This window comes from Molossus molossus, unplaced genomic scaffold (assembly GCF_014108415.1).
Source record: "Molossus molossus isolate mMolMol1 unplaced genomic scaffold, mMolMol1.p scaffold_m16_p_4, whole genome shotgun sequence".
Taxonomy (NCBI): Eukaryota; Metazoa; Chordata; class Mammalia; order Chiroptera; family Molossidae; genus Molossus; species Molossus molossus.
The window spans coordinates 25610240-25628964 of NW_023425377.1; the positions used below are offsets into that span (position 1 = coordinate 25610240).

Here is an 18725-nt window from a genome sequence, read left to right on the forward strand (position 1 = left end):
GGGGCTGGCTTGCTATTCTGAGCCTCCATCCAAGAGCGAGTCTCACATCCCTCATCTGGGAGTGAGCTGTTGTACAGAGAGAGGGCTGAGTCCAATCACACGTGTTTCCATTCAGCCCAGGGGTGAAACTGACAGCACTTAGCAGCAGACTCAGCAGCTCCAGTGCGTGTTCTCAAGCGGGCATATCACAGACGGTCTGGTGGTTCCGGGATTCAGTCTCGTGATTTAGGGCCCATTGGCTGTGGAGTTGGGGGTGGACTGGGGAGGAGGTAGTTCCTTGGAGACAACTCACTGCTCTCTCAATTCTGAACAGGCACCAGACTACTTTGGAAAAGAACAACCTTTACCTTTGAGACACAGAGCCCTTATTCTTTTATTTATTATTTTTTATTGATTGATTTCAGAGAGAGAGAGAGAGAGAGAGAGAGAGAGAGAGAGAGAGATGTATTGTTCCACTTATTCATGCATTCATTGGTTGATTTTTGTATGTGCCCCGATGAGGGAATCGGACCTGAAACCTTGGTGGATCGTATCGGGACTATGCTCTAACCGGCTGAGCTACCCAGCCAGGACCAGAGTCCTGATTCTTTAAGGCCTAAATAACTCAAGAGTCTCCAAATCAGGTGACGATAGCCAGGCAGGAGGCAGGACTCCACCGAAGCACGCATATACACAGGGTGCTGTGTAAAGGAAGACGAAGCAGCAGGCAGTATGACTAACTAGAGAATAAATGTTCTGTCCAAAAGGTAGCCAGTATTGAATTCCAGGCGCCAATGGGCGCTATGAGCCCAGAATTGCCAGGTTTCTAATCTTTAAAGAAATCTAAATTTGAGTGCACAATTTTTGCATTTTTAAATATTGGCTAAATAAAAATATCACGCCATGTGAATGCTTATTTAATAACAGCCTCACTGTTACAGGTTGGGTTTCCTGGAAAGCAGATTCTGAGAAGGAGAGGACGCAGGAAGTTTCTTAGGGTGTGTCCCTGGACTCAGCATCTGGGGCTAGGGGGTGAGGGGAGGTTGGGGCCCGGGGAGAAATCTAGCTGTGATGTGGGCTTTAACAAAGGCATAAGCTGATCTACAGCCCTGGAATTGGAATAACCCTTACAGATGTTTCTCTTTCGTGGCTAGGAGGCCAGGCCTTCGCATTCTCGCGTAAACCAATGTCTGAATCAGACCGCCCCTGCAGTGGGCCCTAACCACGGAGGGTTGAGAGCACCTGGGGGAATGAGTCCTTCAGTCCTGAACTGGGACCTGGGTGGAGCTTTGCCGTGTCTCCTCCAGACCCCTCCTTGTGTTGCTCAGATTCACTTTGTGTAAGTGCTCAGTGCAATAACTCCAGGATCTGGGACACCTCTTCGCTTGGGGGGCTGAGGGCCTCTTTTCCCATAGGTGGTCATAGGGCCACAATAATACCCATTATTGTCTTTTATGAACTAGTCTAGATTCTCCACATCCTTAGCTAACTCCTTCACTGGTCCAGGTGCTATATTTGAGGTTAGGACACAGACCCTCCTCTCTGAGGGGTCAGAGCCCCTGGTTACCATGCCCTTCTCAGGGTACAGCTGATGTTCTTGTTCATTTATCAGCAAGATTGGGCAAGGTAGTACCTAAAAGAACCCACATGGCTCTCAAGAGTGCCGCACATACTTCTCCTTGCTCCCACTGTGTACCAGCGTTCCTGTCTCCTCCTGATCAGGGTCCTACAAGGACGTTGACTCGCCTTCTTGTCTGCTGAGTCCCTGGACACAAAGAGCCCAAAGTGGCCTGTAGCAGCTGTAACTTACAGTTCAGTTGGACTCTTGCTATGCCTCCCGGTGGAAGCACTTCTCTTTGGGGGAAGAAGACCAAACAGCCCAGAGTTGCAGGGATGTCAAGCACGTATTTCCCAGTTGTGTCCCTGGGAACGAAGGTAAAAGGGGTCACTCCTGGTTCTTCTTCCTCTTGGTTCTTGGATCAGTGTATTCTTCCTTTCTTGACAGAGCACCATATAGAGGGAATTATTAAAAAGGTCCAATGCAACTTGGAGGATGGTGCTTTATCCCTGCAAGGAATCACCCCCGAGTTGGTGCTTCAGTAGGCCATGCGCCACACTCAGGGTGGCAGCTGCAAGGTGATGTGGTATTTGATATAACTACGAATGCCACAGTCACATGGCCACTCTTGCATCTTATTTGCTTTTTTAAACGGGCCTCTTGCCCTGGCCGGTTTGGCTCAGCGGTTAGAGTGTCCGCCTGCGGTCCGGAGAGACCCGGGTTCGGTTCCCGCTAAGGGCATGTACCTCGGTTGCAGTTTGTCCCCGGCCCTGGTTGGTCGTGCGGGTGGCAACCACTCGATGTGTCCCTTTCACATCGATGTTTCCCTCTCTCTCTCTTTCTCTCTCTCCCTCCCACTCTGTCTGTACAAAAAATGGAAAAATGTCCTTAGATGAGGATTAAAAAAATAAATAAACGGGCCTCTTGATCTGATGTGATGTTATGTGGGATCCCATTCCAGTGCACCAGACACTTCTTAACGTCTCAAACAGTAGTGTTGACTGAGGCCCAACAGCAGAAAAGGCAAACACATACCTAACATGTATTCATTTCTGTAAAAACCAATTACTGTGTCTCCTAGTGTGACAGGGGTCCAATGTAGTCAACTTATCACCAAGTGGCCATGTGTATGTTTGAAGGATGGTGCATACTGGGGAGGGAGGGTTGCCCTCTGTTGCTGGCAGGATGGATGATTGACAGCACCAGTAGCTGGATCAGCATTGCTGAGTGGGTATTGATTCTCTGCATCGCCTCTTCTCTGTCACTGTGTCTACTCCACTTGTGTGCCCATTGTGCCAACATTGGGGTGGTTAATGATGAAATCTGGCTGATGTTAGCGGACTGAGTCATTTTGTCTTCCTTGTTGTTTAGTGTCTCCTCTGTGATGGATGCTGTCTGTGGAGGGCATTAATATGTAATTCATATATCTTTATTCTTCATGCCCACTTCCAGAGGTCCGCCATATGCTTCTACCCACAACATCATTTTCTTTGATCTTTCCCCTTTCTGCCTAGGATCTCTTCAACATTGAGGCGTCTACATATTGTCTTTCAAAACCACTCCTGATTAGGACTGTCTTGTAATCATGGTCTATTTTCCATTTCCTCCATGTACCAAGTAAACCAGGCTCGGCTGATCATAAGGGCCATAGATGTGTGCTAACAAAAAGCTACTGGAGCAACAGTGGTGGATGCCATGGGAGATTAGACCACCTGCTCAGGTAGTTTACTTGTGACCTTCAGCCCTTCTCATGGTCAATCTTGGATCACTTTCACCTTATGATGAGTCGTTGCTAGTCCAACTTGATCTTATGACTTGTTGGGTGTGATAGAACCCAGCTCATGATGGGCATTTCTGACTACATTGCCACTTTGTGACCCTGGTCTGCCTTTTTTCTCTACCAGCCTCCAGTAGCACTCAAGGACCTACTTTAAAAAAAAAAAAGTGCATCATTCTCTTGTTCCAGAATCCTAGGAGTGTGAGTTGTGATACTCCTATTGGGACTTGCATAAACTCCTTGTGGTGACTTTTCCCACCACAGGTTGTGCCATGGCTGGGTCGTATGGCTAAAGTGGCAGGGCCATGTGCACTGCGCTGTGAGTCTGCTGCCGAGCTCGTTCCTTCTCCAGGAGCCACTCAAAGCTGGCGGCCTTTCATGTGTGTGAGCTGTGAAAGCATTTCCAGGTATGGAGTGAGATGTCTGTAAAACCCAAACAGGCCTACGAGGCTTCGTGCTTCTTTCTTTGCAGGGGATTTGCCCGATGCCATAATTTGTCCTTTGCTCTGGAGGAAGTGTTGGGGCATGCCCTGGTCCACTGGACTCCTGAATTCTTGTAGACTTCATCTCCCACTCTCTAGAGTTCATAGGTCCTTCATAAATGCTATAGACCTCATGTGTCTTACCAAAGCCTCCAAAGTACTTGTCACCTCTGACTCATCTAGTATGATTTGCATGATGTCATCAGTAGAGTATACCAGTGGGAATGTCTTCAGGATGTCCAGACAGTCCAGATCTTTTGAGACATTATCGTGGTGGAGGGAAGGATAATTAACATAGCCTTGGGGTCAAGGTTATTCATGTGCACTGTTGTCTGTTTCAAGTATGGTCATACTGCTTTCAATCAATCCCCTTTTCTGATAGGGATGAAAAAGAACTCATTTGCTAAACTCAATTGCTATGATAGTTTGCTCTAGAAAAATATTACAGCAGCTTCGATTTGGGTTATTAGTTGATTGAGTTATACTTTGGGATTTGCCTGGCTTTTGCAGTATCCAGACTAGTGAATCAAATGGCAATACGAAGGGGGCTAGCCTTAGGAAGTCTGCTAGTCCCTTAGGATGCAACATTTTTTTGATTTGCTATCTTGATTTACTATCTCTGGGTAAAAGTAGGGGGTCAGTTTAGGGCCTTCTACTTGGTCTTCCCTACTTGATAACTCTTACCCACAGGTTTAGAAACCAATGTGGAAGTTGTACTAATTGCCATATTTGTCTATTACAGTTAATCAATGAAAGTCTTTGAAAATGACCTCTAAGTGGATCTGTGAACCTAAAGGGTGAAATGAAAGCCAGATCTAGACTAAGGGTCCATTTATTGTCTGGCCTCAACATGCCTCCTCTCTAGCAGAGGACCTATGATGATGCTTCAAGTCTCTGGGTATCAGTGACAACTGGGACCGTGTATCCATTGGTCTTCAAGATGTTTAGTTAGCTCCCTTTCCCAGTTGATAATGGCATAGGTATATGGCCCTAGGACCCCTTCAGGAAGAATTATTACCATATACACTACACATGGTCTTGCAAGCTCCTTCCTCCTGATGACCCAGCTTCTCCTTCTGTTAACATTTTGCAAACCTGAAAACTAGGTCACATCCAGAAATTCGGCAAGAGAAATTAGCCACTCCATTAGTGGAGTGACTAATCTTAGCCTCCTGATCAATCCTTGAGTCACTTTGATTTCTACCTATTTTAGTTTCTTATTGCTGCTGTAACAAATTCGCATACACCTAGGGGTTTAAAACAGTAGTTATTCTCGTCCAGTTTGGGAAGTCAAAAGTCTGAAATGGGTCTTATAGGGCTAAAATCAAGGGGTCAGCAGGGCTGCCATCCTTCTCGAAGCTCTGTTTTTAGCTTTTAGAGGAGGACCACTTTGCTTGGCTTTTGGCCACATCATTCTTTTTTTTTTTTTTTTTTGGTACGTGCCCCTAGCGAGAACTGAACCTGGGACTCTCTGGTCCACAGGCCAATGTTCCAACCCCTGAGCCAAACTGGCCAGGGCTTGACCACATCATTCTGACCTTTGCTTCCACCATCACATCTCCCTTTCTCTCTCTCACCATTTGCCTCCCTCTCATAAGGATTAGACTGGGCACACTTGAGCAATCCTGCCCATGGCTTTGAAATGAGTTGCCTTTAGAGCCAATGGAGAAGGCCCAAGGCCTCAGAATCATTCTCTACTGAATGAGAGGCTCCATCTGGGAGAAGGCAGTTTGCACACCTTGTTCTCGCTGGTGTAAGTTTCATTTTGGAATAAGGCCATGGGAATACTACTCGTTGGCTATATGACCTTTTTTCTTTTCTGGCTTATGTATATCAAGGGTAGGATTATTTGTCAGGTTATTTGTGTGTATTTAATATGTGAACATCTAATAATAGCAGGTGAATCACCACTTTGATTTTCATTCTATGACACTGGAATTACACAACTAAGATTTCCTTTGTTTGAATTGTAGGTAAAACGAACAGACCCAAGTGACAATAATGGGCAGTGCTGAGATAACTGTACACTGTATTTATTCACACTAGAATTGCCTATATATTTCACAAAGACTGGTGTGTAGTTTGGGGACTATTTTTTTTCTCTTTACCCTTCAAATCAGGGGAAAATGGTTCCCCATATTAATATAGTAAAATATAAATTTGTTTTTTAAAAGTAGAAAACAGTTTCAATAGTAAAAACTGTTTACATGGCTAAGCACTCACTTTAGATATTTTGGTGATTACAAGGAAGACAGATTATTCCTGACTTTCCCCTCTATTTAATTAAATTTCCCCCCATTGATTCTAATCTACTCCAAGCATTATAAAGGAACTGGGATCTACAAAGATAAATAAGACATCATCCCTGACATAAAAAAACATTGACGAATAATAATCAGAACATTAAAAGTAATGGTAGCCCTGAAACTAATACAAAATAATATTAAATGTCAAAATAAATAAATAAATGCTAAATTAAAAAAAAAAGATACAATTGCAACAGTGTAGTTAGTCTTTTCAAATTACCGACGATAACTGGTTAGCTTTGTAGATCCTTTCTCTGTTGCCTATTTATTTTTCTTTAATTTGACCTTATTTCATTAATAATAATAAATAGCATTCATTTCTATTGGGGGAAAAAAAAGCATGGCAGGAATAGCTGCCCTCTAATTAACTTACTTTGTACTAAGAGCTTTACATGAATAATCTTATTTAATCTTCACCATGTTCACTGTCCTTCACTCGCCTGTACTCTTGTGCCATTTCTTCTCTCCTGAGCAGCTTGGACCCCGTGCCCCAACCTCAGTTCCCCCGACTCTCTCTCTCCCTGGTCAGCACGCACCCAGCAGAGCCCTTGGTGAATTGCACACCCTCCTTACCCCATGCCTGTACCTATACAGCTCTATGTGGCTGGAGTAATCTCCACAAACATGGTTTTGAATCTTTAAATTCATGGCCACTAACTGAAGGAAATCCTTAGTGCAGCTAGATAATCACACCTTTCCCTAGCCCCTTTACTCTCCTGGAAAATCATTTCATACCAACTCCTCTTCCCTCTAACTTTCAAGACCCTCCCTCCCAGACTGTCTTAGCTGATGACAGAGAAAACCAATCACAGGAGAACTTTCATAAACTCCCTCTGTGAAATGAACCTAGCCACCTGTTTCGGTGCCAGGGACCCTTCCCTTCCCAACTGGGAAGAAACCATCCTTGCTCCTTGCTGAGGGGCAGGCCCTCCATTTGAACACTAGATGTCACCTGTGTTGCCCATTCGAGAATGATGGAGCTTTCCTCCCAGTTCCTCTCCTTACTGAATTAGCCCCGTTGCCATGCAACCATGACCTTACTTCTCTCCTTAGATTCCACTTTCTCTGCTAATTACTGCTCCATTTCCCCCTCCCCATTTGCAATACAATCCCTCCAAAGAATCGCCTGTTTTAGATGTCCCCAATTTCCACTTTGATTTTCACCCCACAACTTTGTTAAGACTGCTCTGGCACTCGGACACACATAGTAGGTACTCAGTAAATACCACTTGAATAATTTCATACATACTCACAAAAAAACACTGCGATATGGGTATTCAGATACTCATTTTAGACGTGCTCTGGTTAAGGTCCTCAGTGGCCCCAACAGTGTTTTCATGCATTGATTAATTCTCAGTTTTTGTCTTCCTTAACCTTTCAGCAGCAATTAAGGAAGGGAGCACATCCTCTTCTTTGAAATAATTTTGTTTCTTGACCTTCAAAACACACTATGTGCATGGTGTCTCCTCTGTCTCATGGACCACTCTCTCTGCTTCTTTTCCTGGATGCTCATTTCCACTGGGGATGCTGCAGCTCACCTCAGATTTCTCCTCTCTGCACTCACTTCCTTGGTTGTCTCATCCAGCATTGTTACTTTCAATAATACCCAGGGGCTGTCAACTCCAAACGTGTATTTCTCCCCCAGCTCTTCCCTTAGATTTCTAATCTCAAATATCCACCTGCCTGCTCAACATTTCACTTGGATGTTTAATAGGAACGTCCACAAACATATTCCTGACCGTTCTCCCCAGTCCCATTCCTCCCACAGTTTTCCCTCTCTCAACTTCATCTTTTGAGTTGCTCAGGCTAACACATTTAGTGTAATCCTTGCTTCTTCTTTCTCTCATATCCCAGGCAAATCCTCAGCAAATACTGTTGGCTTGACACATATCCAATATCTAACTAACCATTTCTCACTGTTTCCACTGTTACCGTTTGGTCCAAGCTACCATCATCTCACCTTCTGTGACCCCTTTATGTAAAAGTGCAGCCCATTCTCAAGACTCTGGAGTGGCTTTCACCTTGCCATCTCTGCTTTATTACCCCTAGTGCACTTGCTGTCATTTTAAAAACTATATATTTTAATTTTTCACTCTTGATTTGTCCCTTCCCTAGACTGGAAGCTTCAAGAGGGCAGGGATTTTGTCTGTTATATTCAACTCTTTGTATCCCAAATGCCTAGGTACCCATAGTAGCTATTCAATAAATAGTAGGTAATAAGATGCTCATTTTAGAGAAGATGAAACCAATATCCAGAAAGTTGAGATAATCTGCTGAAGGTCATAATAGGAAGTGTATGAATTTCAATATGGACCAAGGTCCCTCTACTCCTAAGTCCAGATCCTTAAACAGTATACCATTCTGGGTTCGAGTCCATAGTTTTTCTCTGAACTCGTTTTTTTTTTTTTTTTTTTTTTTAATTTTTAGAAATTCTTTAAATTACTACAAGGCTTTGATCTTCTCATACACACACTTTTATGGCAGTTCCTTTCAAAGCCATAGCTCTATAATCAGTGCTTAAGTACCAAACCCATTCTACTGAGCCATTCTTTGGCCCATGTGTTGACTTGGAATTTTGTGACTGTATCATATTAGCAAGTAGTTCTTTACCATCTTGAATCTACCTGCTGTGAAATCTAGAATCGGGAAACTATAAGAAGCCTATGAAACGCAGAAGTATTCTTAAATCTAGATTCTAGCCACATGTCCTTTTATTACAGGAAAGTTCTTACTCCATCTAGTTACCCTTTCTTCAGACGGAATTCAAAACACTACATTTAGTCACCTAATAATTACTGAGCAATTTCTATGGTCAAGGCCCTATTTCATACACTCAGGACATAGCCATGAATAAAGCGGACACATTCCCTGCCCTCAAGGAGCTTACATTCTAGTGATGGAAAGGAGGATAATACTCAATATTAAATATGTCATGTGGTGAAAAGTACCACAAAACACAGGAGGGGGCTAACAAGGGACAGGAGGTACTCTGCTGATAAGGGTATAAAGTCAACTCCATTAGATCTGGGACCTTATTATTCTTATTCACCATTGGAACACTAGTACCTAGGAGAATAATAGCATATGGTAAGCACCAGGTGAATATTGTGTGACATTGTGAGAATGAATAAAGGAATAAATGAGTGATGGTGAAGAAGAGAGCCCTGTTAGGAGGTTACTGCAGTAGTCCAGGTAATAGCGGATGGTGGCTAGACACAGTCAGCAGCTTTGTAGATGGAAAGAAGAGGTTATAGTCTGGATGTATTCAGAACACAGATCCAACAGCCTTTCTTGACAGATTGGATAGGCAAGGCAAATTGGATTGGATTGAGGGAAAGAAGTCAGGGTTTGGATGATGCCAAAACTTTGGCCTGAGCAACATTTAATTGAAGTGTGGAAGTCTATGGGTGTGGTAGGTTTGGTGGCCAAAATCAAGTTTCTTTGGGACCATAAATTAAGTCACTGTGCGTCTCCCTCCCTCTCTCAGTTGTCTGAGATACCTAAAGCCAAGTACTGCTGTGTATCCAAGGAAAACCATTCAGAGTCATTCCCCGCTGCGTCCCCTCCTCACCCTCTTGGCCAGACACAGAGGCATCTTGTGTTGATGGCTGCCTTTCTTCTTACTCCTTGAATAAGAAAGGCAAAGCCAAGGAAGGCTTTTCCCTTCAAACTCATCTCACACTTGATTTTGATTTAAAAAGAGAGAGAGATGATGGTAGGGGATGAAAGAGGGAAAAGTGGCGTTTGTTTTACATTTCTGATGATGGCAACAGCTTGAATGGATTAGCTGGCTATTATGCATTCCTGGGCATGGCTTGTCACAGCAGTCTGATCTGGAGAAACACATCACAGGTCCTATTCTGCATGCTCTTGCAGGCAAACCTGACCTCAAAGAGTTTAACCAAATCTTGTCATTTGAAACAACACACACACACACACACACAATCAAGTGACCAAAAATATGGTATAAATCTCTTTAGTAGAGAGAGATCTGGATCATATGACCATAACAGAGGAGATAATTGGGATGCAAGACAGGCAAAGAAACCCAGGAAATTAAAAAAAAAAAAAAAAAAAAAAGGAAAGGTAGTAGTATTTCTTTAGGATTGTAAATGTCCCCTATATATTTTTGCTTTTTCAAAGAACTTGCAAGATCCCATCAAACAAGGGGGGTGGGGGCAGTAAAATCTATGGGAAAGATTCAGAGAGACCTCTGTAGGGTTTCATAGTATGTGGTTTGATTCTCTTTTACTCTGTTCTAAATATAATCCTGCTTATTTGCATGCCAATCCCCAGAATGCTTTGTAATTTCACAACTCTTGGCTAGTGGTCTCAGCACTTAAGCTTCAAGAACAAAGCAAAATGTTTAGGGCGTGCCTTTGGCTTCAGTCTTTTTTATCCCCCCTGTGCTTTGCAAAAGAGTTCAGGGAAGTGACCTTGCCTAGCATTATGCATGCACTAGCCAGAGTATCACAGAAAGGAAGTGGAGAATGCAGTGGACTTTCCTGTGAAGACTGCATTCAGTCCAGTTACCCATGAATAAACCCGAAGCTTGGATTAATTTGAGAAGGGAGTGTTCCCGGGGCCTTCGTCTCCCCCTTGATTATGTGACCAGGCTGGTTCATTTCAGGTTTCTGGAAAGCCCCAGCTGAAATATTCTGTACTCTCTTTCTGTGGATGCTTTTTATAGCTTCTGCATTGCAAAGTAAGCCTTCAATTTAATGAAAAGATGTCCTAAAGTGTGGTCAGTGTTGTGCTTAACAGAAACATGAATTCAAGATCTCTAACACGACCTAGTCCTGCTTCGTGAGATCTAAAGAATTTCTACTTAGTAGGGCATTGGGATCCACAGTTGAGGAGTGGGGATGCTGGGAGACTTGTCTTGAGAGGGTTTTTATAATTTTTGCATAGTAAGCTGTTGTTATTTAAATGGTATGATTGGTATTATTTTTCGGGAGAGCTGGAAGTTCCCTAGCCAACCACCACTCAGCTCCCATCCACAGTGGCCCCTCCAAATTCGCCTCCCTCGGCGATTTAATTTGAGCAGGTAGCTAAAGCACAACACATTCTAGCACTGGAAGGGCATGTTTTTGCTTCTGATAACATAGGGACTTTTGTCTATCAGTCCTGCTGCCTAAAGTAAACTCGGGGACGGTGAACAGTGCACGTGGTCGACTCACAAAATCCATGGCTGCACAACGTGCCTTCCCCCATAGGTGTTGTCAACTGTTTACTCACGGAGCAACAGCAACGCTCCCTCTTCGATTCTGAGAACCAGGCAGTGGAGTCCCTTACATGTGATTGTGACATTTTTAAAATCCAGGAAACGGTTGATGTTAGCCGACTCGGTGCCCCTCGCAGCCCTCTGAGAGTGAGTGGGATGTCTAACATTTTCTGATACCTGTTCTCATGGTCTCAGGATAAGAGCGGGCCGGACAGGCTGCACCAAGTCTGGCCAGTCCTGGGCTTTTTAAGGGATCGCGCCGGCTGTTGACACACCCAGCGGCCAGCAGAGGCGGGCGGCGCCCAGCTCTTGGCTGTAACAAAGCCGGCGGCCGCCCCATCCAGCCTGCGAGATGGATGGCGGAGGGCGGGCCCCGGGAGGGGCGGCCGGAGCCGTCACCTTTCTGAAATGAGGGTAGTGATGGGGAGAAATCGGGCGAGGGGCTGGTAGGAGGCGTGGGCGCTCTCCGGATCTGGGCCCGCAAGGCCAGGGGGCCACCCCAGACCTTCTCTGCCTACACGGGGACTGCCGCATCCCCGCCCGGAAAAGTCCCTCGCGCCCCCTGGTGGCCGTGGCGCGGACTGTCTCCGCCGCACTCACAAGTCACCAAAAAAAAAAAAAGGAAGAAAAAGAAAAAGTGGGTGAGGCAGATGCAAAGAGGAAAATCAATAGGGATAAGAGAGAAGTGGGAGGAGTCGAGGATCAGCCATTCTTGTCTTACGGGGTCCCAGCTGGCACCGCAAAAGAAAAAAAAAAAAAAGCCCGGGCGTGAACGCGAGTGGAGGAGGGTGTGTGTGGCGGGGGGGTCGGGGTGAAAGGGGGACCAGGGAGATTTACTTTTGTCTCTGGCAGCCGCCGCGGGAGCCCGGGAGGGGGGCGGAGGCGAGGGGAGGCGGCGGCGCGGCCAGCGCACCATTCGCTCCACCTGATCGCCGGGCGCTGTGCGCTGAGCAGGGCGCGGGCGAGCCGGAGCCGAGCAAGGAGCGAGGGAGCCGCCGCTCCGCCACCGCCGCCGCCGCCACCATGTCCTACCAAGGCAAGAAGAACATCCCGCGGATCACGGTGAGTCCGGGCGCCGCCGCCTCCCTCCCTCTCGCCGGTCCCGCTGCGCTGCAGGCGGGGCGGCTTGGATCCCTGGTCCGGTCCCCGGGGAGAGACGGGGACCCAGGTCTGGGGGGTGGAGAGCGGTGGTCAGTCCAGCCGGCGCGGCGGGCGCCACCCAGACGGAGCGACCCGGGGGTTTGGGGAAAACAAAACAAAGAGGAAACCCAAACACTGGCGCGGAGAATTTAGGATTATGCAGCCTCCTTTCCCACCAGCCGGTAGTTCCCGGAGAACCTTGGGCTCACGGCTCTCCCTGAACCCACGCTCCTCCTGGGGTGTCGGTGTGTGCTGCCCCAGGCCAGGGGTGCTTTTTGTCTGAGGTTGCTTTTGGCGGGGCGGGGTGTGGCGAGATGACACCTTTCCCCAGGGGTGCTTGGTAGCCCGACCGCGCCCCTCTCCAGCTCCAGCCCCGTGGTTCTGCCCCCCGCGCCACTGGGGTGATGGGGTGTCTGGATCATCCGTCCTCACCCTGTCCCCTTTTTGCCTGCATTCACCCGATTCATATTTCAGTGCGTCATATTCGGGACTGGACAGCTAACGTGGCTGGAGCGGGAATGACAACTGTTGTTCTTTTTGCTCTCGATGCATTTTACATTTTTTCATGTCCTTTCTCCTTCTCATTCCAAGAAAAGGCTGAGTTTTCAGAGCAGATTTTAGTTTGCAGCCGCAGACACACGCTGTGTGCATGCCGTGTCCAACTGCCATTGTGTGTGAGACAGAGCCACCCTTGGCCTGCGGGTGTCAGATGGACTGGGCGAGCGCCTAGGCGGGGTTGAGAAGGGACGTGCCATTAGCAGGTATTCAGAAGCTACATTTACACCAGCGTCCAGCAATGATGCTCTGGCAGCAAAATACTGAGCCCTGGGCTGGGATTCCTCCAGGATACCCTGAAATGATGCCCCCAAATGGAGGAGACATACTACAGTCTGGAATGGGCATTATTTAAAAAAAAAGCAAAGCAACAAAAAACCACTGACAATCGTTAGTTAAGCATGAAGCAGTGCAGTTGTGCTTTGTCTGTAGTGAATGAGGTGTGTGTGGTGTGTGGTGCGGTGCGCAGTAAGGGAATGGGTGGCTACTCCATCTTTGCAAGGCAAACAAAGGAAGTGATCAGCTGGCCCCTGGGAGGCTCTGCAGCTGCCCTAGGGCAGAGATGTACCTGCGACTGTAGTCAATTTGCCCCAATTCGTTAGGTTTTGCTGTGGGCACGAGTCTGTTTGCACTTGTTCGGTTATGCTTGGAACACCCGGTGCATTTGTGATCGCGATGCAGGACCTTCCCCTCTGTAAGCAGGAGGCTGTTCTTGCCTCTAGTGCACTTTGTTAAGTGGTTTTTTTCCGTTGCAGCATCTACCTTTTTCATGCACCTGAGCTTCATTCCACACAAGTGTGCCCCACCCCTAACTGCTGTTTACCAGGTCCCAGAGAAGAAACATTTTGGGGATGGGTAGGGATCCTTTTGCCAGGTAGAAGTGACAGGTTTAAACCCATCCTCCTTTACCATTCATTACCTGATATCATCAACTTGACGTTATTGAAGAAACACTGTGGGTCTTTTACAGTGCACGGTATTTCCTCGGAGCCAATTGTTGCAAAGAGCAGTGGAAGGAATCGTAAATAAAAAAGACCGATTAGGACAAAAGCTCCATTTCTGTACTTATTTCCCTAACTTGGGAGAGATGAACCCTGGCTCGCATGCGGTTACCTGTGGGAGGTATGTGCAGAGAGGCCACTTGCTTTACCTCCAGTATGCATGTGCCAGTTCTCCTGTATGGGATAAGCAGAGAACAGATTTCTTTTCTTCCCCAGTCTGAAGATTGCAATGGTTCTTATGGACCTAGCCTGTGATATGGCATTGAGGGCCACGCCCATTCTTCTAGGCATCACTAAGCCACCTTTAAGGAAAGATACAGAGATTTAACCCTGATAACTTACTTGCCTTCGAAGCCACCATGTGCATGGCTGTGTCCCAATCCCAGGGCCAGGTTTGCAAGGGGTTCCCTTTTGTTCCTTTTTGGATGCTCTTCCCTGGGGTGCATCCTTCATCTTCAGTGCAGTTTCCATCCTTTCTCTCTGCGCGTGGGGCGTGGTGCTGCATAGCAGCCTCTGCTCGTAGCTGGGGCTGTGTCTCCAGCAGTTGTGACAGGAATGTATAGTGGCTGTGAATTTCTGCCACTCAGGTGGCCTCATATTCATTGTTGAAAGTGGGGGGTGGGGGTGGAGAAGAGGGTAGGGCAGGAGTTGGGGGGGTGCTGGTCTTTGGGAGCAAGAAATTCATTTGTAGATTTTTTTTATGCTTTGTGTTTCTATTTCCATGAAAAGGGTTCTATTTCACAATAAAATGCTTTTGCATGTCTAGAGATGATTATGGTTCTCTAGGTACTACAAGGGTTGAGATATTTATCGTCATAGGTGACATAAAATATGGACACAGATATAGATATACAGAAAATATGATTCAAGATTTAAATAAAACATATATCTCTTACTGTCAATTATAGTACATTTTTAATGGTAAAATTATAGAATTTGAATTAAGTTTATTATCCTCTCCATATTCCTTCCTGTGAAGGCTGCCCCACCCAGTAGCTAAAATGTCACTCTAGTCTGAGGATGGATGGGGGCAGTCTTGGTCCTGTACCCTTTACCTTCACAGACACCACCTTCTGCCACAATTGTGGGGGCCACAGTAAGGTTTTGTTTGTTTGTGGTCTTTCCTTCCACCTATTTGTGCTGCTCTCCTGAGATTAAAGCCTTCTCAATACCCTGTGTTAATTGGCTTCTTGGAGTAGGTAGGGGTTTCTCTGTGGCTGGTAGAATCGGCTGGGGCTTTTCCTGTGAGTATCTCAGGCCTCAGATGTCACTGCGCCTTCTTAGGTCACCTCTGTGCATGACCTGAACAGCCTTCCTCAATACAAATCCTTGCTACTAGATGTCAGGGACTGGCATTTTGGAGGTGGTGCAGCAGATCAGAGCAGGGACCTTGTATTGTCATTCACTTCTGTCTCCACTCACTAGCTCAGTGCCTACTACATAGATACCTAATGATGAGCCTGTAAAACAATACACGAATTCAAAAGTGTTTCTAATGAAAATAGCTTACACCCCTTGAGTGTTTTTTCATGCCTTATTTCATTTCATCCATGAATCAACAGTGAGAGGTACTACAGTTGTCCTGGTTTTATAGATGGAAAGAAACCCGCGAAAAACCCGAAAATCAAATGCATACGGCCCAGGTCAGAGCTGAAATGTTTGAGGCAGGACAAAAACCTACACACCTGGCTGAAATCAAAGTACACGTCTCTGCTTCTGCCGTCACTCTTACTTGGGGTTGGTAGGGCAGATGGTGTAGAAGAAAGACCCAAACTCCACTCCTGGTGGGACCTGTGAGCATATTTTCTTGCCATGTTCAACCAGTTCAGTCACATGGGCCCTCTTACTTTTTGTATTTGATAAATATAAATACTAATTTTAGGGATGGTGGCGCCCATGTCAGTGCTACAGGTGGAAAGTGTAGATAATTAGTCATTGTTTTCCTCTGGAGTAAGCCACAGTCGAAGCTGACCACAGAAGTGCGTAGGGAGCTAACACCTAGGTGTCCGTGTTTTCTGTGGATTCTCTTAGCAGAGTCTCCGCAAAACCCCACTTCACAGTTAAGGAAATGGAAACACAGACAGCGAGGTGGTCAGTTATTCAGCGTTACACCGTGGGAATGAAACCAGGCCTCGTCGGACCTCCCAGCCTCCCAGAGGGGTGTGCAGCGGAGCTTCGAAGGTGTGGATAAAGAGCTCCTGAATCCCCTCTAGGAGACCAATCACAGAGAACTGGGTTTTGCAAACCCTAATTTGGATCTCCGTAAAGACTGACAGATAATGCCTCTCCATTGCCTTGGACGTTGGGTCGTGTTTGAGAACGGCCGGAAGACATCCTCAGTCCAGAAGAGTCCGGGGAGAGCTCCGTCTCGGGCTCCTGGGCAGGGCACTGAGTGGGCTTGTGAGCCTGGTGGGTGCCATGGGGATTTTCTTTTGTTTGGAGGGGAAATGAGGGGGGGATTATGAACTTGGAGGAACACCCGGGTCTCTGCAACAATTGAGCAGGGGGAAGTGCAGCCCCATCCCTGGATCTGTGCCTTCCTCTTGCTCCCACTTTGGATTGGGAGCAGATAGGAGGAGATGAAGGACCAGCGTTTGGGAGACCGAAGGAAGAGGTCACCCAAAGCCAGCTCTATCCATGTAAGGCTTCTTGGAAGGGCAATTCCAGCGTAAAAGACCCAGGAAAACTATCAATGACACAGGGATGGAATATATCTTAGGTATCTAATCATGGAAATCTAGCCCAGGCCCTGCCTGGGGTGTTCATTTTTCATTTGCTATTTTGTCTTTTGAGCAGGTACCTGTTGATTCTCAGCCAGATTATCCCTCTTTTTCAAATAGTAGCAAATCGCTTCAGGTGAAGAAAGAGCTGTTAGTAGCTGATGGAGCCAGCTGGGCACGTGGGGAATTCTAGGGAAATGGACTTCCTGAGAGAATGGAAGGCTCTGTGGTAGGACGGTCAGTTTATAAATAAAAACCCACTCTGCTTATCTCACTGAGCTGTTGGAGGTTCAAACGAGGGAGGGCCCTTGAAAGCGCTGTGCACCCCGGATGTATTCGAGAGAGTAAACACTGATGTATTTGTAAAATCTCAACCTCTTTGGAACGTGGAAATTATTAAAGGAAGACTTGACAAAGGTCTGGAATGGAAAGAGACTACTTAGGAAACTTCTTAAAATACAACTTTCCAAAACAAAAATTAGCACAGGGTTTTATTAAAAAAAAAAAAAAAAAAAGTTATTTTTTTCCTGTTCTAGTTCTGTGGCAGAGTTCCTCAGAATTATGCTTGTCATTCATTTGTGACAATCGGATAGAGGTCATTAGACCGCCTCTGGACTTTGAGATAGAGACTCCCCCTTCACCTAAATAAAGAGCACTTTTCTTAGTGGAACTACGTTGCTTTCAGTCCTGATCAGCTTCTAGCCTGGAGCCACACAGGTTACAAATACCCTTTCTAGCAATTTCTTCCCGACTTCCTGCTCAGTGGCTTTTTCTCTGCCCTTTCCACTCAGTTGGAAAACATGGAATAAAATTAAATTTGCAAAAGAACAAAAAATCTCTTCAGATCCCAATGGGCCCTCTGTTCTTTCTGTAGTCACATATTTCTGAGAACTATTTATGTCTGCTTATTACATTTGAAAAATTACAAAATGTTTACAGTCGCAGGACTGTCTCCCTAGGATGGGAGTGTGCGGGCCTTTGATTAAATCAGCACGGCTAATCATCAGGGGACAGGAAATGTGAAATGTGTCATCACCTCCGAGGATGGAAGTTAATAGGAGGCCTGAAGCGCTCCCGGGTCGCTCCCCCCTCCAATCAGTGCTCCACTGTACCTTTTCCCAGGTTCTGTCGCCCAGTGGGAAATAAGCGAGAAAGACCCCGGACCGCCCAAAGAGGCACCTCTGTTTTCAGATTCTTCTGCTGTGAAACCCCTCTCTCATCAAGCTCTGTATGTGTCTATTTCAGTACGGGAAATAGACCGAGACAATAGTTTGGTGGACTAGGTGAGCCTCTGCACTTCTTGTGGCCCCAGGCTGGGCTGTAGGGAACTCGGTGGTTAGAAAGATGGGACCAAGCATAGTGGGGTGATGATTCATAGCTAGTGTTTACTCAGTGCCTCAGCACATACTCCATGGCTTATCTCATTTAACTCACAACAACTCCTGTAGCTACAATTATTAACCGGCACTTTGTGGTCTGGAAAGAGGCTCAGAGAGGTTGAGGAACTTGACTCAAGTCACACAGCTGAAAAAGCAAGATCTCGGGATCGCTCCCTCCAGAGGTGAGTTAGTTTCACAGGCAGGGAAGCAGTTACTCCGAACTCACAGGTGACTGTCCCCACCGCCACTCACTTCCAGCTGTCCACACCTGTGAGCTCACACATGTGGGTCAGTGTTCACAGGAGAGAAGGAGTGGGGACGGCCTGGCCAGGCCTATCGCATCACCATTGGAACAGCAACGGAGCACGTCTTCCTGACAGCGGTTCCTGCGTTGCTCTGCCAGCTGTCTGAGTTAGCGTCTGGCCTTCGCCCAGCAGCACGTATGAGTGGGGAAGGATGGAAAAGCAGATGCTGTTTTTCTGCCTTGCCTAAGTGCAGGTCTGGGCCCAAGGCCCCTTTGCACTCTGTGTCCCTGTCCTCTTCACAGACACAGAAGGAGCCAGACTCCCTGCTCCCATTCAACCAGGCAGGGAGACCTGGGACA

General features: G+C 46.5%; 1 protein-coding gene across 2 annotated transcripts in view; it reads left to right on the plus strand.

Moving 5' to 3' along the window:
* Positions 1-18725, plus strand: part of DPYSL3 (dihydropyrimidinase like 3) — a 106677-nt gene that overhangs the window by 32464 nt on the left and 55488 nt on the right. Inside the window, exon 1 of one of the 2 annotated variants that reach the window (XM_036240880.1) lies at positions 12221-12388. The exons of the other annotated variant lie outside the window; for it this stretch is intronic. Within the exon in view, the coding sequence (XP_036096773.1) occupies positions 12350-12388 (39 nt within the window). The 5' untranslated portion in view covers positions 12221-12349. Of the gene's footprint in view, positions 1-12220; positions 12389-18725 lie in introns of those variants that run through there. 2 annotated transcript variants of the gene reach the window in all.